Source organism: Triturus cristatus, chromosome 5_1, assembly GCF_964204655.1.
Source record: "Triturus cristatus chromosome 5_1, aTriCri1.1, whole genome shotgun sequence".
Lineage (NCBI taxonomy): Eukaryota > Metazoa > Chordata > Amphibia > Caudata > Salamandridae > Triturus > Triturus cristatus.
Window position 1 is genome coordinate 445,989,784 of NC_140587.1, and position 27,475 is coordinate 446,017,258.

Here is a 27,475-nt window from a genome sequence, read left to right on the forward strand (position 1 = left end):
GGTACGCTTACCGTAAGCTTACCGTACGCGTACGGTGGCGTGTGCGAGCGCGATTCTGATTGGCTCTTAGATCTTAGTAAACATTCGAATCGGCCGAAACCAGGAAGCGGCGGCCGCCATTTTCTCTCTCACACTGAGAGTTAGGATGTAAAAAAAAAACAATACACATGTAAAGGAGCTGTTTTGACAGCTCACACACACATAGCCATGATGAGGGAGTCCCCCAAGACCCCCCCAAGGCCAAAAACGCCATTTTTATTTTTTCGCTAATTTTGCCGTTTACGCTTACCGTACGCGTACGGTAAAAAATGTAAAAAAAAAACACTATCCACACTCTCCCCACCCCCTGTGCTTTTGGTGTCCGCAGGCCGCCAAATGTGCAGGGCTTATCATTACGGAGAAAAACCACAATATTTTTAACAAAAATAATCAAAGAAAAAATTATCCACACTCTCTCCACCCCGTGTGCAAATGGTGCCCGAAGGGCACCATTTGTGCATGGCTTATAAGCACCGTAAGCACAGAAAGCACCGCGTGCTTACTGTGCGCGCACGGTGCGCGAAGCGCACCGTGCGCGCACGGAACGAACTGCGTTAAGTGGGCGCGCACGCCACGAATGGCGTAAAGTAACTTAGCATTTAAAAAACCGTACAAATTCACTGAAAAAACCATAGGTTTCACACACGTTATAGTTAGGAATTAGCATTTAAAAAACCTTGCAAATTCACTGAAAAAACCATAGGTTTCACACATGTTATAGTTAGCGGAAATTTTACTGATAAAAAACCAGTGAAATTCCCCCGTTATAGTTAGTGCAGGCAACTATAACTCACGCGACCGCAATCTTCTGCTGATGACATATGTGTCTTTATGAAAAAAAAATATTTGTAATATATGTATAGCTAAAAATGTATGGAAGAAGACATGGGCAAATAAGTGTCTAAATGCAGTATTAGCATCAGCAGAGGATTGCGGTCGCGTGAGTTATAGTTGCCTGCACTAACTATAACGGGGGAATTTCACTGGTTTTTTATCAGTAAAATTTCCGCTAACTATAACATGTGTGAAACCTATGGTTTTTTCAGTGAATATATATATATATATATATATATATATATATATATATACACATGTATATGTATGTAGATGTATATGCATATGTATGTATGTATGTATATGTATATATGTATGTGTGTGTGTGTGTGTATGGGTTCTGGAGTAGCGTGCTGCTCGCTGAAAAAGCGCTTCGACGCCTCGTCAGGGGTAGTAAGCGCTATATAAATGCAATTACAATACATGTATATATGTGTATGTATATATGTATGTATATATGTATTGTATTGAAATTGCGTTTATATAGCGCTTACTACCCCTGACGGGGCATCAAAATGCTTTTCAGCGAGTAGCGCGCTACTCCGGAACCACTAAAGGATTAGTGTTGAATTAGTATAGTGAAATATGAAAGTAATTTGAGTGGTGGATAGGTTAGTCAGGTATTTGGATTCAGAAGGATAGCCGAAGGATAGAAGAGGGAAAAAAAGGTTTGTATTTATATAGCACTTGTTACCCCTGATGGGGTGTTAAAGCACTTTTTTGACCAGTAGCACGCTACTCTGGAACCCATAAAGGATTAGATTTGAAGTAGTATAGTGAAATATGAAAGTAATTGAGTGGTGTATGTTAGTCAGTTATTTGGATTGAGAAGGGTAGGGGAGGGATAGAAGAGGGAAAAAGGTTTGCATTTATATAGTGCTTGCAACCCCTGATGGGATGTTGAAGCACTTTCTTAGCGAGTAGCACGCTACTCCGGAACCCATAAAGGATTAGTGTTGAAAGTTAGTATAATGAAATAGGAAAGTAATTTGAGTGGTGGATATGTGATTCAGTTAGTTGGATAGAGAAGGGTAGCGGAGGGATAGAAGAGGGAAAAAGGTTTGCATTTATATAGTGCTTGCAACCCCTGATGAGGTGTTGCAGCACTTTTTTGGCGAGTAGCACACTACTCTGGAACCCACAAAGGATTAGTGGTGAATTAGTATAGTGAAATATGAAATTTGAGAAGTGGACATGTTAGTCTGTTATTTTGATTGAAAAGCAAAGTGGAGGGATAGAAGAATGAAGGATTTAGACTTTTTTTGTTGATTTGGAGGTCATAGCTGTAGGAGGAGGCTTGGATTTAGTAAAAAGGGATGTGAAGGGGAAGAGTCGGAGGGAAGAGTTTAGAAAGGCTTGTTTTGGGGATCGGTATAGTGAAAGAGGTGTCAGATGATACAAGGAGCGTAGAGTAGGGGAGAGTCTAGAAAGGGTTATTTTGGGGATCATAGTAGTGGTATGGGGTTTGGGATAAATGAGAGAGTGGATGTAGAGGATATATTGATAGCGGTATAGGTGAGCAATAGGGTAGTGCGTTAGATATGCTGAATTAGAAGAAAGTGATAAATATATAGATCCATAAGTACATGGAAAGTATATAGACGCATAAAGGAGGTAGGTATATGTAGATTAAAGATATTGTTAGAGGTATAGGATGAGAAATAGGGTAGTGCGTTGAATATGCTTTTTAGGAGAAAAGTAATAAATATATAGATCCAAGTACATGGGAGGTATATACATGCATAAAGGAAGAAAGTATATGTAGATCAAAGATGCATTAGATAAACTGTGGTTTCTAAGTGTTGTTGTACTTAAAAAAAATAATTATTCTACATGTTTACACAAAGCAATACAAAAAGATAGGTACATATCTATAGTACAAATAAATCCTTATATACAGAGGGATATGCTGTATATTTCTGTTTGCGTATGGTGCTTATGTGTGGAAGAGTCAATTCTTGAGTAGTTTTCTGAAGATTAGGTGGTTGTCCATGGATTTTATGTTGGGGGTAAAGAGTTCCATAGTTTGGCTGCTTCTACTGAGGATATGCCACTGTGAGAAAGTGGCTCTGTATATACTGTTCCTTAAGAGGTACAGGGTGTACAGAGTCCACAGTCCCCCAGGGTTTGACAGAGGTTAAAGTTAGGTATAACCTTACTCTCTGAAGTGGTAGCTTGGTCGAGCAGTAAGTTAGTACCAGAGGACAGTGTAAAGCATTTGGTGTACACACTCAGTCAGCAAATGGTTTCCCACACTCAGTAACTGAACTCTAGGCCAATGGTTTATATATAAAAATTATATGCTTGTTTTATTTTATAACCAACACTTGGAGTTAAAATATACTTTCTCAACAGTAGATGTTTCATATAAATACTTTTGCAATATGCAATAGATTTTAGTAAACAGTTACAAGAGGTTGCAGTAGGCAACTCTATTTTTAAACACAACAATACATTGAGCTCAATGGTAAATTCAAGTTATTTGCAACAGATTACTTTTTAGATTACTTTTGGAATTCCAGGACTGGATCCTAGATTCAGTCCTGGGTCAGTTCTCAGAATCAAGTGATGAAAGTCGACTTTAGTACTATAATGATTTTTAACTAATATTTAGCTATTTTAAAAGTTGACAGAAAATATTTCAGAGAAAACAATCAATGATTCCCTATGGAAGAAAATGCAGGTTACAGGTACAGTACGTTCTTGTTACTTTTGTAATCCAGTACTGGGTGCCTAGACTCAGTACTGGGACCTTTATCCAAAACAGGTAAGCAATTACGTTTTCAGATATTATACGATTTTTGAAGAATATTTAAAGATTGCAGAAATCGACACTTAGAAGAAATTTCACAGAATAACAGTCAATGGTTTCCTATGGAAAAAAATTGAGTTAAGGGTAAGTACAGTTGTAGAGATTTTTCAGAGTCAGTGCTGGGCACCAAGATCCAGCACTGGGAGTTCACCTAGGAGCAGGTGAGTAAATTCGTTTTTGTCACTCGGCTGATTTTTGGTGAATATTTTAAGATTTGAAAAGTCCACACAATTTCAGGAAAAAGCCAGTCAATGTTACCCTATGAGGAAAATAGAGTTTGCGGTTTAAGGGTAAGTACTCGACTGGCAGAGTTGAGGTTCTGGGCACAGACTCAGGGGTCTCCCAGGGTCAGGTAAGTACAGTTGGTTCACCCTCAGTGGCTCTAGGGCGGCCGGGTGCAGAGAGAGTTAGGCCCAATGTTATCCTATGAGGGATAGGGGGGCCTTGTTTGGTGGCTGCTGACTGGCAAGCCACTCGGCTGTGGGAGCTGGGCTCCTGGTCACTTACTCAGGGCAAGTGGGGAAGTAGGAAGGAATAGAGTTTTCACTGCCAGGGCCACTCGGGCGGCTGGGTGCAGAGTGCTTTTGAGCCTTGGGGCGCTCAATGGATGTCAATGGGAAATCTCCGGTTAGGAAAAAGACTGCAAGCTCAGGGACGAGGACTCTTCGGGTGCCACCACCACTTCGAGAGGTAAGTTGGGTAGTTGGAGGATAGGTAGGTACCCCGGGGTTGGACACAGGGGGCCGTGGGGCGCCGCGTGCAGGGGTGCCTTTAGGTGTCGGGAAATCTTATCCTCAGTTGATCGCGGTTGGGGGGGCACCTGGTTCTGAGGCTGCAGGCTTCTTCAGGAATGTCAAGGGAGGTCCTTGGGTGCCTGACTCGGGGTCACAGTCGTCGTGGGGTTGTCCTCAGGGTCTTTGTTCACTCCGGCACTGGCCAGGCTCGGCTGGTGCAGAGTGTGCTGGGTTCGCGGTTCCGGGCTGCTGCCAGGGGTTAGAGATAGGTTTCGAGTAGAGCCTCTACTCATGGGAGTCCCAGGGGCTTAGAGCCAAAAGGTAGCCAGGTCCTCCGGGGTTGGTGAGGTTGCTGGCCACGAGAGATGCCGCGCTGGAGCAGGAGCAGGTTCGAGGGTCAACAGGCCGATAGGGCTGGGGCCAAAGCAGTTGGTGTCTTCCTCTTTTTAGCAGCTGCAGGGCAGGTCTTTGTTCTTCTTGCTCTTCTTGTAGTTTCGAATCTGGAATCTGGGGAAGGAAGGTTCAGGGTGCCCCTAAATACTAGATTTAGGGGCGTTACAGGTGGGTGAAGGGCAGGGACCAATGGGTCCCCGTCCTGGGGTGGGTACACCCCCTATCCTGCCTCTCTCCTGTGGGAGGGGGGCAGTAGCCTAGTCCTGATAGGGTAGGGCTCCCCATCTTCAAGATGGCGAGAGCCCGGAGATGTGCTTCACCTCGCCTCCCCCACCTGAGGGGTGGGGTTGGCAGGCTGGCACATCCCCTGTCCTTATTTGGGGTTTCCGGCCAAAGCTTCCCGCCAGAGTGGGGGGTTGCAGGGGCCTGGGGAAACTCACAGAGGCGGCATGCCTTTGAAGCTTCCCCCTGCCCATCCTGGGGGAGGAGATTTAGCACCTCGCCCAGGATGTGCATTGTTGCAGGACCAGCAGAGCAGGGGCTCTCCTACCCAGGGGTCCAACAACATGTCTGCTGGGTGGCAGCCTAGGCAGCCTCAGAGCAGACGTGGATTTGTAGGTTAGGTTCGAGGGGGCACCTCTAAGATGCCCTCTGGGGTGCTGGGTACATTAAATCACACACTGGCATCAGTGTGGGTTTAATGTGCTGAGAAGTTTGATACCAAACTTTTCAGTCTTCAGTGTAGCCATTATGGTGCTGTGGAGCTCGTGTTTGACGAGCTCCCAGCACCATGTACTCTTTAAATGGCAGTACTGCACTTACAGGGCTCAGGGATGGACCTGGGCACTGTAGGGGCACAGGGCTCTTGCTCCTGTGCCCACACCATTGGCATAAGGCACCCAGCTAGAGGGGTGACTGATGTATGCCATGGCAGTGTATGTGATGGGCATGGCACACAGGGATGTGTGCCATGTCGACTTTCTTTTTGTCTTGCACCCAAACACTCAGCCTGCAAAGGCAGTGTGTGTGTGTAAGGGTACAGGGCCTCTAAGAGTGGCACAATGAGTGCTGCAGCTCTTAGAGGCCTTCCTGGGTCACAAAGCCCTGGGTACTTAGGGTACCATTTACCAGGGACTGACATGTGGCCAAGGTTTGCCAATTTGGGTTTGGTTTGTTTTAGGGAAGGAACATAGGCCCTGGGCACCTGATTGGCAGGAGTCCAGGGCACACTCAATCAAAGTACATTCAGCAATTCAGCAAAAAGTGGGGGCATACCAGGCAAGAAAGATGGCACTTTCTCACAGCCACCCATGGTTTTTAGGTCTCGGCTAGCGTGGCTGCGCGCACTCCAGCCATCATAACCCCTCTTCTCCACTACCCGACACCCCCCCCGTGACCTCCCCTGTCTCTGACAACGCAACTAACGATAGTAAATTTTGCTGCTGCAAAACCGGGATCGCAGGCAGCTCCGCCAATGCACCTCACTCCACTGCGTATTGCTACAGTTATACCAATATTTCTCACACAGAGGGTGGCTCTCTCTTGCAATGTTCATTAGTGTTTTATACTATTTATATAATGTGTAACATAACTGGTGCTCATGTAAAGCGCTTTGCCTGGCGAGCGCTTGTTTCCCACAGTCCCCGGGCAGATGTGGTCGTGCGGTTTGATATGCAAGACTAGTCTGGCAGCCGAGTTCTGAATCGGTTGTAGTCTTTTGATGGTCGTTAAAGGTGATCCATGATAGAGGCTATTGGCGTAATCAAGTTTGGACAGAACAAGGGAGATAGTAGCTTGGAGCGTGTGTGAAAATTCCAAATGAGGGAAGATTTGTTAGAGTTTTTCTAGTGACAAAGCTTGATCGTGCTAGTTTGTCCACTTGGGAATTCATCAATAGCTTAGAGTCCATGTTCCTTCCGAGGATTCTTGCTTCCTTCGATACTACCCGAACTGATGAATGGAATTACACCAAATTTGGCAAAATGGTAGCTCTTGGTTCAGAAAGCACTCTTGTATTTAAATCGTGTAAATCCGTTTAGTAGTTCCTGAGAAATGTAAAGATTTCTCAGATGTCCATATATCGACGCGAAGGATCCGCGAACCCTCCTGATCTCGAGCCTGCGATCTGATTGGCTGCTAACAGTTCCAACCAGGAAGTGTTAGCTGCCATCTTGTGACTCGAGTCACAAGAAAAAGGTAAAAAAAGATTTAAAAAACAAAGAAAGGGGGCTGAGTAGAAACACCATGACCCCCTAGGCCTGGTCAGGGGGTCCCAAAAAACAATTTTTAAGAAAGATTTTGTCAGGTGTCACTTAGGTTCCGTAAATCCTGCAGGAAGTTAAAAAAAAAAAAAAAAAAAGCACGGTCTCCCGCGCTTATTTTCTTTTAAGCATCCGGGTGGGCCAGGTCCCGGGGGCAATTGTAATTAGATATGTGGGAGCCCCAGGGACTGCCACGTCCCCCGGGGCTATTTTTATTAAGTGAGGGAGACCCACGCAAGCCTCCCCCCCCCCCCCCTTCCGTGGTCTGCCACCTCCCCGGGGCTTTAAAAAAACAAATGCTTGGGGCCCCCACCCACCCAGCCCTGGGAACCACCACCTCCCCAGATCTATTTATGTTAAATGTGGGGGCCATGCGGCATCTCTGCAGCCCTGGGGACCGCCACCTAACCAAACTATTTACTAATTAGGCCTGGGGGGGGCTGCTGCCTCCACACGCAGCCCTGGGTACCCCCACCACCTCCCTGGGTCTTTAGTACTGTTGGAGGGGGGCCGATATGGCCCTGGCGACCACCACCACCCACAGCCGGCTCCAGCAATGTCCCAGGTTGCCTTGCTTCCATGAAGAGAAGCAGAATTGCTTCTGGGCAGAGGGAGTCTGCCTCTTGTGTCCCTCTGTTTGAAGAGGAACACAAGACAGCACAAAATAGGCATCCAAGGAACGCAAAAAGTCCACCTTAATCTCCGAACCCACGGAAATCTGTGGAATACCCCAAGGATACTAGCTCAACCCCACCCTCTTCAATACTTATGATGCCTCTGACCAGCATCTGCAAAACCTGCGTACTCAACATCATATCCTACGTCGACGACCTGCAACTCCTCCTTTCTGAAAACACTACTAAACCAACTTTTACAACAGCATGATAGATGTCGCCAACCGGATAAAGGACAGCTCCCTGTAGCTCAACACAGACAAGACAAAGGTACTGTTTTTCGGAAACAAAAGCTCCCCATGGGAAGCATCCTGGTGGCCCTCAGAACTCTGACCTATTCCTACCCCACTGACCACGCGAGGAACCTATGCATCATTCTGGACAACAAGCTAACCATGACTACTCAGGTCAACTCCATTTCCTCTCCTCCTGCTTCTTCATCCTCTGCATGCTTTGTAAGATATTCAAATGGCTACCCTGAAGCTCAAGACGCACCATCACCCAGGCCCTCATCTCCAGCCAACTTGACTACGGCAAAGCTCTCTAAGCAGGGATCGCCTCTCACCTCCAACGACTACAGACCATAAAGAACGCTGCAGCCAGACTCATCCTTGATCTGCCTGGATGAACCCACATCATCCCCTATGTCGGGGAACTCCACTGACTCCCTGCACAGTAAAGATGCAAGTTCAAGCTCCTGATCCATGCATACCAGGCCCAACACAACTGCGGGCCATCCTACTTGAACCGCTGCCTAAAATTTCATTAGCCCACCAGACACCTCCACTCCGCGTCCCTTTCTCTAACCGTCACCCCTGCATCTGACATAGCAGGTGCAGACGTGCTCCTTCTCCTATCTAGCAGTGAAAACTTGGAGGGTGCTACCCTTTTATCTATAGACCTCCCCATCTTCCAGAGTTACAAAAGTCCCTGAAGACCTAGCTATTGGACTAATCAACTGGACCCTGCCAGAGCCTGAATACCCACATTAGGGACGAGTAGTGCTCTACAAATCTACTGATTGAGTGATTAAGTATAGGTTTCTCTGGTGTCCTTCAAATCCAGGGGTCCATGTTTGTGTCAAGCCCTCTGTCCAACAAAGTAAGATTACCTTAGTGTCCATCACAGACAGGGGTAGGCAGTTGTTATCCTTCTTAATCAAAGCTGATGCTAATGTGAGATTTATTAAAACATGTACTCGGAGGGTACCTCAGAGGTCCCACCTGAAAGCCTACCAACCCTGGTGTGGTCTCTGACCTGCTGTAGGCAGCCAGCCACCACCAGACATGTTTCTGGACCCCTTGTTGGAGAGCCTCTGCTCTCTGGGACAAGAAACAATGCACATCCTGGGCAGAGGTGTCAAAGTGCCTCCCCCAGGATGGCCCAGTGCTCGGTGAGGGAACCTTCAAAGGCCTGCTGCTTTGTAATGCAACCCCCAGCCTCTGCTGCTAGCAGCAGATGGCAGCCCCTGGTTTACACCTCCACTTTGAGAGGGATAACTTAGAAGAATATGAGGTATGCCCACCTCTGCTAACTCCACTCCTAAGTTAGGGGAGGCGAGGTGAAGCTCATCTTTCAGTCCCCTCCATCTTCAAGATAAGTGGACCCCTCCATCAGGGCTAGGTCTATTCCCCCTCCTGAATGAGGGTGGCATAATAGAGGGTGTAGTCACCCCAGGTAAGGTGCCCATTGGCCCTACCTGCTACTCCTCTAAAACGGTCCTAAATCTAGTATTTAGGTGGCTCCCCCAGACCTAGAAATCACATCTGCAAGGACATAAGAAAAGAGAAGACACCCTACAGCACAAGACACCTGCCTTGGCCCCAGCCCTACCAGCCTGTCTCCAGCTTCGACAACCCTGCGACCTGTCTTGCAAGAACGACCTCCAAATACCCTGGGATGACTGTTACCTTCAATAACTACTCCAATCTCTCAAGGACAGCGGACCTGTCCAGAAGAAAGACTCCAAAGACTCCGGATCCAGGCAGATCCGCGTCTCCCACCCACTCTGCACCCAATACAAACGGCCCGAGTCTGAGTGGCTCACCTGTGCAGTTAAGTCTCCCCGGTGATCCTTACCTCGTATCCAGTGTTGGCTAACCTCTCCTGCAGTGTGAATCCAGAGGCTCCCCCCTACCTCGACCAACTCCGGTAAGATGACTCCGATGTCCAAAGGCACCCCTGCACCTGAGGCCACTGGGCCTTGGTAAGCTGAACTGACAGTTCCCCTACGACCCCCTACATCTCACCTTACCTCTGATATCGCTGGCCTTCCTCCTACAATCTCTGGTGCCACGCCTGCAGCCTCCCTACAATCAAGAAGATCCTCATTGAAAAGCATTGGGCGCCCGACGTCAAATTTGCTCCCGGCCGCCCGTCCCGCTGGTGGTGTATGTTTGGTGCTGCTATGTGGCCCCCCTTTGCTTAACCCAACACCCAAAGCTTGGACCCTGCAGCCGATCTACTTACCTGCAAGCAGTTTGGCTTCAGGCATCCCCATATCCATTGCAAAGCATTGGGCCAAACTCCGATTTTGACCTCTGCACCCAGCCGCCGCTGATGGTGCAATATTGGTACATACCTGACCTCGAAGACTGAGATTGTAAGTTCGATACTTACCTGTTTAGCTGCAATATTACTTACCCCATAGGATAACATTGGACATTTTAAAAACGTTTTTAAGTGTAGATTTTAGAAAGTGAAAAGTGTTTTTTTTTTTTAAACGTACTTACCGTATTATGAAGACCCGTGTCTTAAAATAAAGTACAAACAAAGTATAATTTTATAAAATTGGTCAGGATCTCCTTCTTGAGTCGCTTGTCCATTATTGATCATGCAATGAATGACTTGCACTCCTTTGTGTTGGGCCTAAGGCTGCTCGCCTACAATACAACTGATAGAGCACTTTGGGTTTTGCATTGAGCCCTGTACACTTTTGGGAAACCCCTGGATTCTCTGCACGGAATTACCACGTAGTGGCATTATCATATACAGAGCCAGCTTCTTACAGATGCTTTTAACAATAGAAAGGAACATTCATATGTTTGTTAAGTGGCCACTTCAATAATATAATTAGGCTTTCCTGTTTTCACTTTCTATTTTTGGTCAATTCTGGTGGGGGTTTTTCAGCGTTTTCAATACCTTAAAAAACGGTGATTTTCAAAAGCCTCTAATTATCTCTCCTATTATTATATTATATAATAATAAGAGAGATAATTAGAGGCTTTTATATCTGTAGCAGTGTTTTGTGATTGTGTCCATTTGGACTGTATGTGAGGCAAACATCAGCAAAGCAAAAATCCAAGACAGGACAATCAAACATTAGATTTAATAACACAATCATCAGTTGCGAAAGTATTTTTTTTGCAAATCATTGACCGAGTATCTAGACACTTCGCTTGCCACTTGCCTGTTGTCTCCAGCTCCTGCTTGTTCCAGACTGATCCAGTGACACCGCAGCTGCCAAGGTTTTCCTGCTGGGATTTTCCCACTCACCGTTCTCTCTACCAACAGAAGCTCTGCCCACCCCCGGCTCTATTTAATGCAGGCCGCAGTGCAACCACGCTGCAGATGCGTGCAAAGGGCACGCTGCTGGCTTTTAAGCCCGTCCACTCCTGGACAGCACCACGACCCCTGACCCTCCCTGCCCCTGCGGATACAGCATTGCCTAGCTCTACACCCTGGACGTCACAACAAACGCTGCCACTGCGCCGGCCCAATGCTCCGCGGCAGGACCTTTTACCTGCACCCACTGCCACTTCATCTACCACGGCACACACACCAGCCCACTGACCAGCGCCACCGACCAGCCCCACCGAACACATCAAAGACACTACCTGAAACAAATCGAAAGAGCTCTTATGCGCCCTTCTCAACACAGGCTCACTATGCAAGCATGCCACTGAATTATGGGACCTCATTGTCACCCTCGCACCTTACATCATCTTCCTTACTGAGACCTGGCTCAAACCCACATCTGCCCCAGACATTCCCATAGCGATCCCCAACGGATATAAAATCACTCACCAGGATTGCACCAACAAGCCAGAAGGAGGAACAGCCATCATCCACAGAGAGACCATACAATGCACCACCACCACTGACAATACCACCACCCCACCCCCACCCCCCCATGGAACAGCTCAACTTTAAGCTTCACAAAGACGACAAGACAACCATCAGAGGCACCCTTGCATTCTGATCTCCAGGCACGCGCTTCGGCTTCTGCAACACCATCACAGCCTTCATTGCGCCCCTACCCGTAGACTCCAAGGACTACATCTTCCTTGGTGACCTGAATTTCCACATCGACGACCTCAGCGACAAAAACACTGCACACCTCCTCAACAGTATGAGCAGCCTCTGATTGACCCAGATCATCCACGACCCTACGTACACCGCAGGACAAACGCTGGACCCAATTTTCACCTCCAGCAACTGCATCGAATACAAGTATGTCATAGAACTCACATGGACTGATCACTCCATCGTCTACTTCAGCATCTCCAGCGCCCGCACCGCCATCCCCATGATGACCAATGCCCCCCACTGGAGGTGGAACAAAATCTCAGAGACCAGCAGCGCACATGCCCTTTACACCTCCAACCCTGCATTCACCACCACCAACGTCGAACAGGGAGTGAAAATCTTTTAACGCCTGGATCACCAATTGCGCAGACAGCATCGTCCCCATCAAGAACAACATCCAGAGAAAATCCTCCAAAAAGGACAGCTGATACACACAAGAACTCAGAACAGTAAAATGAGACAGCAAACAGTTGGAGAGGAGATGGCGCACCAGCAAGAACACCGCAGACAGGGCAGCCTTCAAGACCTCCCTCTGCCTCTACCAATGCCTGTTGAGGGCAAAAAAGAAGACTGTCCTTGCCGCACGCATCGAAACCAGTGCCAACAACACCAAAGACCTTTTCAACTTTAAGGAATTCTCCAGCCCGGCTGCCAGCGAAAACAACATCATGCCCTCACAGGAGCTGTGTGGCAACCTCGCCCACTTCTTGTAAGACATGATCGCAACCATATACAGAAACTTCGAACCCCAACCCACATCTCCGGACTTCCTCGGCAGATACGCCACCTCCGTAACCGACATGAGCCACACACTGACCATCCTCTCCACCCAGGAAACCACCACCACTATGAAATCCATCCACTGGGGAGCTCCCACAAACCCATGCCCACACCACATCTTCAACCTCGGACACCAAAGGATTGGCCAGGAACTCAACACCTCTATCACCACCACAACATTTCCCATATGCCTGGAAACACACCGGAGTCAGACCACGACTCAAAAAACCCACAGCCGATCCCAGGAAACTCAAAAACTACTGCCCAGTCTCCCTGCATGCCATTTCCACGAAAAGATCATCACCAATCAACTGATGAGTCACCTGGAGCAGAACCAGCTACTTGACGACTCCCAATCTGGCTTCCGCAGCAATCGCAGCACCAAAACTGCCCTGATCGCAGCCACCGACAACATCTGAACCCTCCTTGACTGAGGAGAAATAGCCACTTTGATCATCCTCGACCTCTCGACAGCCTTCAACACCGTATTCTGCCACACACTGATCAAAAGACTCCACCACATCGGCATCTAAGGAGACGTGCTCAGATGGATCACCTCCTTCCTCACCTCTGAACCCAAGGAGATCTCCTGCAGTATCCCCCAGGGCTCATCCCTCTGCCCCATGCTCTTCAACGCATATATGACCCCGCTGGCCAACAATGCGAGACCCAACGGTCTCAACATAATTTCCTACGCAGATGACACCCAACTCATCCTCTCACTTACCGACTACTCCACCACCACCTGAACCAACTTCCAAAGATGCATGACAAACGTCGCTGACTGGATGAAGAACAACTACCTGCAGCTGAACACAGACAAGACGGAAGTACTGATCTTTGGTAACTGCAGCAAAACATGGAATGACTGCCGGTGGCCATCAGACCTAGGACATGCACCCACTCCCTCCAACAGCACCAGAAACCATGAAATCACACATCAACGCTGTCTCCTCTGCCTGCTTCCTCACTCTGCACATGCTACGTACGATCTTCAAATGGCTACCCCTACACATGAGATGCACCGTGACATAAGCCCTCATCACCAGCCGACTGGACTACGGCAATGCTCTCTAAGTAGGAATCGCAGCGAACCTTCTACAGAGTCTTCAGATCATACAGAACGCTGCTGCCAGACTCATCCTCTGACTTCCCCGACAAAATCACATCACACCCCACCTCCGAAAACTCCACTTGCTCCCTGTACAGAAGAGATGCCAATTCAAGCTGCTGGCCCACGCACACAAGGCGCTAACAAGTTAACAAATTTATTTATTGTACAATTAATAAAAATTCACAATATAAAAACTTCAAAAAGAATACGTTTAAGCTTTATTTACATTTCTAGTGTGAGTTTAAGAAAAGAAAATGAGTGTTCTCTATAAAATCATGAAAGTCTAAGTTGCTTTTTGGTATTGACCATTTATAAGTTTATAAAGTCAATGTGCCTTAGTTTGCCAGGCGTAGTTGTAACTTGGCAAGTGACTAAACGGACTGTCCTTTATTGGGTTGAGGTGCTGTTACTTGCTGTTCATTGGATGAGCCGTGTGGCTAGTTCAGGAGTCTTCTAGCCACTATATCAAAGTACTTTGTCAGTCTGCAGTTTTGCTACACAACCAAGGACCCACCTACATTACCCACGGACTGATCTTCCACCAACCATCGAAGACTACACTCCACCTCTTTCACTTGCCTATACTCCCCAGATCTACCGAAGCAGAAGTGGAGGACGGTCCTTGTCCCACATCACAGCAAAGTCGTTGAACAGCCTCCCCACGCACCTCCAGACCATCACCTCACTTTCGGAATTCCGATTGACCCTCAAGATCTGGCTGTTCGAATGAGCCTCCAGGGCATGCAAGTGCCTGGATACCCTGTCGGGTGATTAGCCGTGCTTTATAAATCCTGATTGATTGAGTGAGAGTACTTAAATTATTGTGAGGAGAGAAAATAAAAGTTTATATGAATGATAGTCCTTTTGGATAAATCCCCTAGAAGTAATTGCCCTTTCATGCTTTACTCAAATGGAAAATGTAATATGCTCTTTATGCATTTGTGTGATTGAATGCAAATATTTTGGTGTTCAGACTGAGGCAAACGGTACAGATCAATATTGATTAAGACTCTAACAAAGGAGGGGAAGAAGCAAACTGAAAAGCAAATAAAATAGCTTATCACAGTTTTTGGTATTATGCCATTACCCGTGAAAGTAGGTAGGTTTTCCAGCTGGGTCACTGTAAAGGTAATGCGCATAAGCAGTGTAAATAAGCAGATGTAAATACACCACATAAACAGGTCGTAAGAATTCAGCTGATGTCCAGACTGTAAATATTAATTGATGCAGAAGTTGAAGGAAATACAACCGCTTCATAATTGGCACAAATGTTGAAAGTTTCACCAAATGTTTCTTATAATGGTATAGGTTGAATGCATTACATGAAATTTGAAAGTCGATTAAAGCTTGAGAAGAGGTTCGAAAAGAGTTAATTTAGTTCTGATTCAACTTTGTTGTAAAATAGCATATTTATGTAGTGTGAGACGATTGTAAAAGAAGTCTGTTTTGTTTTAGTGTAAAATATTATTTTAACAGGAGTCGAACATTCCCTACTGATGAAGACTTTATTCTCTGAAATGCATTAGCACATGTAATGTTTCCCGAAAAGAATGTGAACGTTTGTTAACAAGAAATTCATTAAAGACATTTAGATATAAGAAGTGAAAATGAAGGTCGATTGAATATGCACGAAAAGGATTGTATAATATGAGTTTTATTTATCAATAGCTATGGTAGTGGAAGAGCTACATGAGTGCTTTCTGGAAGAGGTTGACATACTCCTGTTTTGGCTGTTAAACACTCTGGTTGCAACCATTTGAACTACTATTATGAATCATTTCTACCTTCAAACCTAAGTGTATGAAAAGGTTTTAGAGCAGAAATTATTTTAAGATGTGTTTAATCAGTTTACACCTCTAAGTTTCAAATCTGACTCTGGGCCAAATAGCTTAAATGGCTGCAAGCTGTTTTAGATGGTTATAATAGTTGCACCAACTGTTTGCCCTCATCTGGTCATGTAGTAGATGGTTGATATTCCTGAAATGTGTTGAGCCTGAGTTCTATAGGATTGAAGCATCACCAGACAGACACAAGTAATGAAAGCTAAACAGGCTTTCCATCAACCTCAGAAAAGGGCATAGACGCTTTGGCACTGAATGCCCTCATTCTGGTTCGGGCAGATAAATATAATTGTTTTTGGGTTTGAAATCGGAATTCTTTACTATGTATAGAATGATTCTTTTTGCACTTTTTCTTTCCAAGATGGAAAAAGACAGTGTTGCCATCACTATTCCGCCTAACCATCAGCCCTGAAAAGCCAAAGTTCCACTCCAAGAGTACTTGTATATTAGTCTTTGGTGTATTCTGACTTGTATCAAAACCGCAAATTCCAAACATTTGGCTCAACTAAGACAGTCCTAAGGATTACATATGCTAGCGTCTTATGTTCTCAGTTCCAAACTGCAAGGTTTGTAAACTATTAGGAAGCACTTGGGGAGGTCTTTCTTTTTGAAACCTTTATCTATGTTTCTGATTACGATTCATATGGAGCTATGATGTTTGGACGAGAGAGCTGCATACTACCCCAATGAAAGAGTGTATGTTTCTCACACTAATGGGATTCTTGTTAATTATCCTGCCTTCCTGAAAGCAGGAAGTTAACATCTCTTTAACATAAGGAGGATGCGTATACTAGAGCACAAATTATTTACCATTTAAATGTGTTAATGAAGTATTAATTGTAATCGGTAGCTATAATATATTTTCTCCTAATTTCGTGGTCAGTGTGAGACATGTACCGTTCTAAATGAGAATACTTTTTGGTACTGCTACAATGAAATATTCTGTTTATCTCTCCATGCAGATATCTTCACAGTCAGCACTTCCAGGAGTCTGTCACGTTGCTTCTGTCTATCCCAGTAGTGAACACACACCCTGGTGTACTACAGGCGACAAGAGATGTACTGAAATTCCTTGCCCAGTCCCAGAAAGGGCTGCTCTTCCTCCTAGCAGAGCACGAGGGTACAAATCTTTTGGCACGAGCACTCTGTCAGGCTTCAGACCCGGATCAGGAAGAGATTCTGCAGGCTGATGCCGTCAACGAGGACTCGTTCGCATTGTGGCTCTTGCATGCAACACAGACATTGCAGTACACTTCTGAGCTTTTCCAGTATTTTCAGGAAGGCGCAGCAAGTGAAGAAACTGATCACGCTGATCTCTTGGGGATCCTTCACAGCCTGTACCTCATAAGTTTCAACCCTATTGGACGATCTGCTGTTGCCCATGTGTTCAGTCTTGACAAGAACCTCCAGAGCCTGATCACTCTAATGGAGTTTTATTCCAAAGACGCTTTAGGGTAGGAATTCCTCTTTGCCGATTGTTGAAAATGTACATGTGGTCACTGAGGTCTAATAGATCTGAGAGAGCCTTTCTTGATTTGTTATCACCTGCCAGTAACTACTTCTAAAGAAGCTTTGTTGAAACTGTAATTCTGTTCGGTCATGCATACACCTTCATTAGAACTATGATGTTAGAGAGCCTTGGTTCCCTTATTATACATCATAGTTGAAGTTGCCTAATCAAGCATTGGTATAAAATTGGCAAATCGAAAATGCATCTCTCCTCAGTCTTGAAGAATGCACAGCATTTATCTCACCAATATTTTCCCCTATGTCCACAATGCATCATAGCACCCTGGAGCAGGCTTTCTGTTTTGTTGAGTGAGTTCAAATTTTGGCAAAATGAAAGAGTTGTTTACTTGATCTGGAAGTGCCCACCGGGACTAAAATACTTTTTTTCCCTCGTGTTTCAACTTATTAGTTCACTCTTTGTCACTGCAAGTACTCCAGGCTGCCTCCCACAAACATGGGTACATTGATGAGTGGAGCAATTTAACGCCATTTTTCATATATTGCATTGAATTTCTGCTCTCTGTGAACTAACCGATGTCATACTAAAAATAGACACTGTACCGGCTTTATTTTCACCTGCAACCAGTTCTTCTAAAGTATCTTGGAGAACGTGTATATAATAGTTACAGGTGTAACTGCCATAGACTTGCTTTGTTATCATCATCTTTACAATTGAAAACAAATTGATTTGTCAGTTCTGAATTTGGACTTGAGAGAGGATTTTCTGTTTTTCAGGGACACAAAGTCAAAGAAGTCAGTGGCCTATAACTATGCCTGCATGCTTGTGTTGCTGGTTGTTCAGTCCTCAAGTGATGTCCAGATGTTGGAGCATCACTCTGCTCCTCTGCTGAAGCTTTGTAAAGCAGATGAAAATAACACCAAATTGCAAGGTATGTTAAGTGAACTATGCCACAGTTTTACTCGGCTTATACCTTTCTATCACTTGTAGTGTTCAATTAAATACTTGGTAATTATACCTTCACATCATTTTACGTCTTTATGGGCAGAGATAGAATCTCTTGGAAGATAAGGCGTATATATTTGTTTTCTTTTGTAAGCTTTTTCTAGTTGCCTCCCAGGTTCATACAACTTGATCTCTCCCAATTCATGTTCACAGCAGCATAAGACAGGTTCCTTTAAGTAGTTGAATTTCCTCTTCCACCAATATGACCTTGTCATAACTGAGGCATGGGGACAGAAGTATTTCTTTCCTGTTAAAGGCATCCTCCACTGTAGATTTACTTACTTTGAATATTATCCAGTCTCCATTTGGAGGATTCCTAACCTTTTTGTTACGGTGGATTCATGACATCAAAGACGGAATTGCAATTAGGACCATGATCTGAAGGGATACACATGTACAGATTTTTTACAATTTATGTATCTCCTGTTTTTATTTGTTTTTGTCACTTGTCTTTAGAGTTTATCTAGGTTTATCATTTGTATTCTCTTTAATTGCTCTTACCCCATGGCAAACACAGGTTTTCTACACATACTCCCCAGTTGAACAGCCTGTAATAGATTTCTTTTTTGCAATACTGTGGCTTCTGAAATATTGATGACCTTTGTATAACAACCTACATGTGATAAACTATTTCTGAGTTGATCTCTTTCACATGAAGATGCAAAATTAGCCAACCAAGAGCCAACAAAATCAGATCTAATATCATCCCTTCATCACTGTAATCTACAACATCATCTATATCCAGGTGCTAGAACATTTAACTGGTTATCCTTCAACACCTTTTCCCCACACAGACCTCTTCAACATTTCAAACTCCCTCAAAGCTACCTCCATGAAAGATGGTGTGATTCTTTTCCTCCATCAGTAAGTTGTTGCAAGGAGAAGCTGTCACACCCCATCTGATAGAGACTACTAGTCGCAGATTCCTTCACGTAGAATTATCCCCAGGCGTGAGACTGGATCCGGAAATTTTTGCCACAGCATCCCTGCGCGCCGGGGGCGGGGAGACATTACGCGACTCCGCCCAGGCGTCGTTCGCGTACGTGACGTCAGCGAGGTCACATAAGCCGCGCCCCAGCGCGCCCACATCAGTTTTTTCCTTTTCCGCGTGCAATACGGAACCGATCCATGCTACGGGTCTGTTAGGCCCCCTTTTTTCTTCCATTTTTTAGTGGAACAGTGTGCGAATGCCTTCAGGCTTTAAGACTTGCACGTCTTGTGGGCATCTTATGTCAGCGACAGACCCTCACCTCATTTGTATGTGGTGTTTGGGGGAGGATCACGGCACCACAGACTGTACGCAGTGCCAACAGTTGAAGCCGAAGTCGCGGCAGGAACGCCGGAAGAAACTTCTCTCGGCGCGTCTCTCCAGGTCGACGTCCTCCCCTCGGTCTGCTTCGACGGACGGTTTCAGACTCGGCAGTGGTCGTCGTCCTCGCCTTTCTCCAATGTCTCGTGAGCGTCGCTCCCTGGTGGGTAAGTGTCGCAGTTTGTCCCCGGGGGCTGTTTTCCGCCCTCCCGGGGGCGTGGACTCCCCGTAGGTGATGCGGCCCCGCGTGTCGTCCTATCCACCGTTTCCCAGTGTTGGGGCGTCGAGACTCAAAATGGAGACATATGCGACGGCTTTGCAGGCCTCGCTGGCGTCTCCTCCTCCTTCCCCTCCTGGGGAGTCGGCGGATCCCTCGCTCTGTGCAGGGCTCTCTGCGGCGCCGCCGGTGGCTCCTGCGCTGACTGGTTTGGATCCAGGCTTGGAGGATGTGGTACTGTTGGGGTGCGGCTTCTCAGGGGCACCTCCTTCAGGCTACGGCGTCTCTGCCTCACCTCAAACTCCCGCGGGGGTCCTTGTGGTGTCGCGGGAGGTTGCCGGGGCTCAGGTCGCATCCCCAAGCCCCTCTCGGTCCTTTGACAGGGTGGTCCTGTCTAAGGCCGAGGTGACGCCGCTACGGCGCCGGCAGCAGCTGGCCTGTGCGGAGCCACAGGGGCCGGTGGACCCTCCTCGTCCCGCTCCGGGTCGAGATCAAGGGAAGACCCCTCGTCCCTCTCCGGGCCCCTCTCGTCCCTACCCTCAGGTTGCTACTTCGTCGGAGGTTGGATCGTCCCTGGCGCCGCCGCATGGGTTGCCGAGCGATCTTTGTCTCATTTTGGGCCGCGACTGTCGCAGGGCTTTGCGCCACAACCCAGCCCCATCTCGTTCCCCGGCGGGGCTCGGGTCGGCGTCACTCCGGCGCCGCCCCAGAGTCGGTGCGGCTCCAGCTCTACTCTGGCTTCTACTCCGGTCCCTGGTGCGGGGTGACTTGGAGGTTCCTTGTCCGGCGACACCGGCTGGTGCTGACGTCCTACCTCAGGCAGCGGATTCTTCGGCTCCGCGCAGGGGTCGTACCGCGGATTCGTCTTCGGACGCTCCTTCTCCGGAGGCATGCATATTGGTGTCGTCCTCCCCATAGACTGGTCGCCATGTGGTGTCTTTTTCACCGGCGTCGATGGGCGGCTCCCCGCCCTTCCTGGGGCAGAGGTGTTCGTCGGAAGAGAGGCAGGTCCCTCATTCTTCGGCTCCTTTTGACTTCCAGGTCTGGCCCTTGCCCGCCCCGCTTGGCCTCGGGGACGGCTGCCTTAGTTTGCAGCTGTCGCCCATGGAGGACCTGATTTCTCCACCACGGGGCCCTACGGATTCGGGTGCGCATGGGTGATCCAGTGGCTTACTTTCCAGCGGACCATCTGTTGGAGGTCCTCCACCAGGGCTCTGGTGAGAGGGAAATCTTACTTCCCTTTGAAGGTTCCCCCCTTTCTTCCCTGATGGGGGCTTGGAAGCGTCCTGCCTCAGGGGACCCGGTGCCTCACCATCTTCTGCACCGGCGTGTCTTTCCCTTCACCCCTCAGCCGTCAGCCCCCTTTTGCGGACTCCTTTTCCTTCCCTGCCGCTGCTGTTGACTCCGCCGTCCCGAGAGGCTTGCTGGCTGGACTCTTGGGGACGCAACATGTTCGCCTCGACCAGCGCGGCCCTGCGGGCCCTTAACACCTTGTGTGTGCTGGCTAGGGCCTCCTCCTGTTTGTGGGACTCGGCGGAGTCTCTGGGATCTACAGCGTCCCAGGAGTCTGGCCTGGTGACTTACGGCATCATGAATTGCATCATGCCGGGAGCTTGCGGCGATTATGCTCCGCTCTGGAGATCTCGGAGGTGCTGGGCCGGGCCGGGCCATGGCTTCCTCAGTCGCTCTCTGTCGCCATGCTTGGCTTCGGGACGGAGTATTCCCTGAGAATATTCGGGAGCGACTCATCAACCTTCCATTTGATGGCAGCCTGTCGTTCCATGCCCCGGCCGACACCGCCATCCAAAGGCTCTTGGCAGGGCTCCGTCCCCCTCCTCCTCCGCCTTATCCTCCTCCTCCTCTGTCCCCTCCTCAGTGACTTCTGAGTTGGGTTGATTCTGGGCCTTCTTAGGCCGGCTGTTCTGGCTGTGCAGTGTGTTTTCTAGCCGTTTACGTCCTTCCTTGGGACTTTGACATTGTTGGCTGCTGGACAGTCCTTGTGTTGATTGTGTGTGGTTCTGCAGGAGTTGTTGCGCAGACTTGGCTCTAAGATTGGGTCTTATGCTTTGTTTGGACTGCTTGTCAAGCCTTCAGCGGGGGGTGTTTCTTTCCCCGTGGCTCTTTTGTTTTTTCCTCTGCTGCGGAAGTTCTTCCAATCTTGGGACTTAACGTACCCTATGTGGGGTAGTGGTAGCTGTCATATGGCTTGCGCTGCTAGAGGTTTCTTGTCGCCTTCGGGTGCCTGTTCTCCATGGCGTTTAGGTAGGTTGCTTTTTCTTCCTGAGGTCGTGTGCACGGCCACTTGCAGTGGTGGCCCGGGCATCTCCTCCTCTCCCTGATCCTGTCCTGAGGTCTGGGATGATCCTGTGTTCTCCCTTGCGTCACCTACTCGGCCTTCCTGGGGCCTCGGGCTGTTCTTCTTGCTCTTTGACTGCCGGCGCTGTTCTGGCTGGCAGGCTGCTTTCCATCTGGAGTGGGTTTGCCTTCTTTTCCCTAGTTTCCTTGCGTCCTCTAGGCTTCTTCTTCTTCCGCTTTCCTGTCTTGGCATTGGGCGGAGGCTATGTTGCCTTGTGAGGGGGAGCGAGGTGCTTCGGCCTCTCAGTCCTTGCCCTTGGTTCCACTGCTTTGAGTGTACGGGCCTCTTCAGCCTTCTTTCCCTCCTACATCCCCTTAGGGTCAATGGGGTTCTGCTTGTGGGGGTTCCCTTGGCCTGGCAGGGGCGAGGTTCTACCTGGTCCACAGCTCTGGTCCCCTGTGGGGCCCTCTGTTCTGCATTGGCTGGTGGGGTCCTTTCGCAGACCCTCCTTCCCAGGGGGTATTGCTAGGGTATCTATTCTACGTGAAGGAATCTGCAGACTAGTAGTCTCTATCAGATGTACGCATTACTTACCTTCGGTAATGATGTATCTGGTAGAGACGATTCTAGCCGCAGATTCCTTTACGGCCCGCCCTTCCTCCCCTATTCTGCGAGGACCCTTGGGTTGGTCTTCGGTACTCGCCTCCCAGTGAGGGGGCTGTGTCTCCTGTGAGTGCCTTCCTTGTTCCTGTGGGTGACTCCGTCGGGGGCGGTTCATTCCTCCTTTGGTCCTTGGGGGATGGGGTTCTAGTGCTCCTGTGCCCTGTTTACTCCAGGTTTTGGGGGGGATTGCTTTCAATCCCTGCCCTCCCTCCCTCCATTGCTATCCTCTGATTAAGGGTCATCTGGCCTTATCTTGCCCCTTGTCCCTTGTGGGTGGTTGACCTCTGGGTTGGGGTGGCTTGGAGGTTTGTTGTCTCTGTCTGTCTTGGGACTGGTCCCATTCCTTGCTCAGGATGGGGGGGGTGGGCTTCCTACATGTGCCATGACTTTTAAGCCTGTTCTTGCCTCCGGGGCACAGGGATGGGAGGTTGTCTATGTGCTGGCAGGGTGACAGCGCAGGTTTCTGCTTGTTCTTCTTCTTTCTTCTTTCCCTGCCCTTGGGTTCTGCGGTGTTGGCACTACCCTGGTGGTGTTAGTCACTGTTTCTTTCCAATTTTTCTGCTCTTCGCACACTGTTCCCATGCTCCCACAGTTTTGTGTCTGGAGGTTCCGCGTTTTGGTGCAGAAAAATTCTCCGAAGAAAACTGATGTGTACGTGCCGGGGCGGGTCTTATGTGAACTCGCTGACGTCACGTACGCGGACGATGCCTGGGCGGAGTCACGTAATGTCACCCCACCCCCGGCGCGCAGGGATGCTGTGGCAAAAAGTTTCCGGATCCAGTCTCACGCCTGGGGATAATTCTACGTGAAGGAATCTGCGGCTAGAATAGTCTCTACCAGATACATCGTTGCCGAAGGTAAGTAACTCGTACTTCAATACCTCTCTAACCCAGTGCAACATTCTGTGCAGAACTGAACACATGCCTTTCCTGCTGAAAAATGTACACAACATCCAGTCATCAACCATACTAATTTCCGTCATGTGACCTAGCCCCCAATTTTTTGCAAGAATCATTGAAAAGGCAGGAGCACATCAGGAATAACCTACTTAAAAACTATCAATTGGGTGTCGGACCACGCTGCAGTATTGAAATAGCTACCCTACCGAATTTGTCAATGATGCCCTCTTCCCCAATGACAAAAATTACCCTTGCCTTATTGTCTCTCTTGACCTCTCCACAGCTTTAAACCCCATCGGCTTTCTAGTGTTGCTCCACACCCTGAAACTTGCATTTGGCTACACTGGCATAATCTTACAGTGGTTCACATCCTTCCTTACCAGCTGTCAGTAACTCATCCAGTTAGGAACTTCCAGATCCTGGACTCTCCCTGTCACCTCCGGAATGCCCCAGGGCTTCATTAAATCACTTATCATTATCAACCTTGATCTGGAACTCTTAACCACCATTCTTGCAGACAGCAACATCATGATCCAACAGTACGCTGATAACACCCAACTCTATCCCAAATCTCCTCAACCAACATCATATAGAGACTATATATTCCTCTTGTTTGCCAACAACGCTGATTATTGTGTTATTCCATCATAGCTCTTGATGTTAAACCTAATGAGCTCCACACCCCAACTTACAGAATGTGCTAATTCCCTCAAATTCACCTTCTACTCATAATTCTCACTCAAAGAACAAATTGTGAATAACATCAAAACAGCATGCTTCCAACTCTTTCCCCTGCAAAGAAAAACACCCAGGGAAAGGGTTCGGATTGACAGGTAAAGCTGTAGGCTCCCTGTAAAAGAAGGCAACATCTGCTCAATGTCATCCTCAAGACCAGCCTTGGTCCTTTTACAATGGAATGGCTCAACGAGGGGCTGAAAAATTCACATCACCCTTTTGCTATAAGATCGACACTAGCTCCCCTTTAAGCCTGGATCATCTTCACGATACAAGATCTATCCTCTACTCTGTTCTACTTAGCTCACATACTAATATCTGGAGGTCAACACCAGACAAGGCGATCCGTTATCGCCAGAGTAAAGACCAACGCAGCAGGAAGAAGCCTATGTCCCAGGATCTGGAACAACACCCCACCCTGACATCCATCCAGCACCAACTTACCTGCAATTCAGGAAGAAACTGACAACTTTCCTATTTAAGGAACACTTCCTGGGATATGTTGAATTATCAGCCCCTTCTACTTGCTCATGCTTTCCCTCTACCACCTTAAAAGATAACTTATCAACTGTGAATCACCAATCTCAAATATAATTTATCTCGGTTTGAAACTCACTTCAACACCCCTGGTTTTAAAGATCTCATGGTTCCTTTAAAAATGCTAACTGCGCTGTTTCATAGGGTGATTAAGATGCTGGGTGGAGCAGGCATAATACTGATGAAGTAATGGCTCCTGTTTAGCTACTGATTGGGAGTCTTCTGACTGAATATAAATTGAATGAAAGTGAGCATGTGACGCAAGAGAAAGACCCACTCCTACATGAGTCTGGTGTATCCTGAGAACAGAGCCTAAGGCCATGAAGTTGTCGAAGTAAAGGTCCCAGGCCGTTGCTCTTCCAAGAAGGTCTTCTTATGAGTGTCGCCAAAGAGACTTTGTGCCACCTTTAGGCCCCAGCTTTGCTCTCAACATGAGGCTTGCTTGGTTAGCAGTCAGGTGTCGAGCTTTGTGAATTGTGAAAGACTGAGAAAGAAGGGAGTAAAATAGAAGTCCAATGGTGCAGTAGACCGCGGTATAATATGTAGTTTTAGTTAATGGTGTAAATCTTTGGAAAGCACTCCACAAAAGTAGAAGAGTTGTTTACAACATACTAAGGATTGTATTCCAAGTTACCTGTTTTTGTTCCATTAAGTTATCTACCGGCCGAGTAATCGATCCCCATGGATATTTGTAACTCCAGAGGGTCGAGTTAATGGGGATCTCTTCTGGAATCCTGGGTCCTCTGAATTACTGGGGAAGCCTGTAATTTCGAGTCCACTTATCTTGCTAATTACTCATTTTGCAGCCAGAATGTGTGGGTGAAACTTAATGCATGCTCTGTCTTCCTCTGAATTTCATAATTTTATGAATCAAAGGGAATCTCATATTGATGACATAAATATGTAAGGGGTGACTTTAATATCGCAGTGATGGAGAAAATTCTAATGCAAGTCTTAAGAGTGAGAGCAGAGGCAAGTATTTGAGAGAGTGGTATTATTGAGTGAAGAGGGGAATGGCTCTTCCGTACATTAATGAACGTAAGAAGTTGAGAAGATTTCTAGTGCATGAAGGTAGATGGCAGCACACTGTTTTGGGGTTATACTTATAGGTATGTTGCACTAGATAGCAGTGCCCACTATTTTGAAAGCCAAAAGAGAAATTGAATGCCAAGAGCAAAAATAAACATGAGAACTGAGGAGCCCATCCTGGGGATGAGCAGAGCATATCTAACTGACATCCAATTTGTCAGACTAAAACACAAGCCCTTGGAGGAAATCAGCAGCGTAAGAGCAGATTCGAAATAGTCCTTACTGAACTGAAAGCACCATGCCCTGATATTACACTACTTAATTAGTACAGGGCTTGGTCCAACCATACAGAGATAAACTAGTAGCACGGTCAAGCAGAGCTCATCTAGAATGAAAAGTATGAACTAGAACCTTTGAGACCAATAGCCACTGTGCAAACCAAGCTCAGTGCCAGGCAGACTTACTTTTGAATCCATCTTGTCCAAATAATTTTCACTCCCAAATATTCTGCCTTGCATACTGGACCTATCCAACTCTTGCTTACCTACAAAGCAGTACATATATGCCATACCATAAGCATAATGATGTCTCATAAGGTATTTTGACAAAGTGTCAAAGAACCAGTCTCCTATCCCTGGCAACAAATCCCAGATGATTAAATCAAAACATTTATAGAGGCATTTCTACTGGCAAAGTTTTACTGGATCTTATACTGTGAGAAAGCGCCCTCTTTCTTGCATGGTATGCCCCCACCTTTTGCTGAATTGCTGATGTTCTTAGACTCAGTTTGCCCTGGGCTCCTGCTAATCAGGTGCCCAGGGCCTATGTTCCTTCCCTAAAATTGCATTGAAGCCTAAACCCAATTGGCATCTCTGGGCACATGTCAGCCCCTGGTAAATGGTACCACAGGTACCCAGGGCACTGTGACCAGAGAAGGCCTCTAAGGGCTGTAGCACTTATTGTGCCACCCTTAGAGGTCCTGTACCCTGACACACACACACACACACTGCCTTTTAAGGCTGCGTATCTTGGTGCAGAACAAAGTGAAGAGTCGACATGGCACACATCTCTGTGTGCCATGCCCACAAACCACTGCCCTGGCATAGATCAGTCACCCCTCTGGCAGGGTGCACTATACCAGTGCCCAAGTCCATTCTTGGGCATTGTAAGTGCAGTGCTGCCATTAAGAGTATATGGTGCTGGGAGTTTCTCATTACGAACTCCACAACACCATAATGGCTACACTGAAGACTGGTAAGTTTGGTATCAAACTTCTCAGCACATTAAACCCACACTGATGCCAGTGTGGGATTTAATGTAAAATGCACAACAGAGGGCGTCTTAGAGATGCCCCCTGAAACTCGACCAACTTCTAGTGACCTGACTGAGTGGCTGCTTAGGCTGCCACCAACAGGCATGTTTCTGGACCCCTGGGTCGAGAGCCTTCTGCTCTCGGGGGCCTGAAACAATGCACATCCTGGGACGAGGTGCCAAGCCTCCTCCCCCAGGATGGGCAGGGTTCACAAA

At 47.4% G+C, this 27,475-nt stretch overlaps 1 protein-coding gene across 2 annotated transcripts in view; it reads left to right on the forward strand.

Moving 5' to 3' along the window:
• VIRMA (vir like m6A methyltransferase associated) overlaps positions 1-27,475 on the forward strand; it is a 753,509-nt gene that overhangs the window by 259,190 nt on the left and 466,844 nt on the right. For both annotated transcript variants that reach the window (XM_085605246.1, XM_085605248.1), the window contains exons 10-11: positions 16,753-17,244; positions 18,035-18,189. In XM_085605246.1, coding sequence (XP_085461372.1) covers positions 16,753-17,244; positions 18,035-18,189 — 647 coding nt within the window. The remainder of the gene's footprint in view (positions 1-16,752; positions 17,245-18,034; positions 18,190-27,475) is intronic.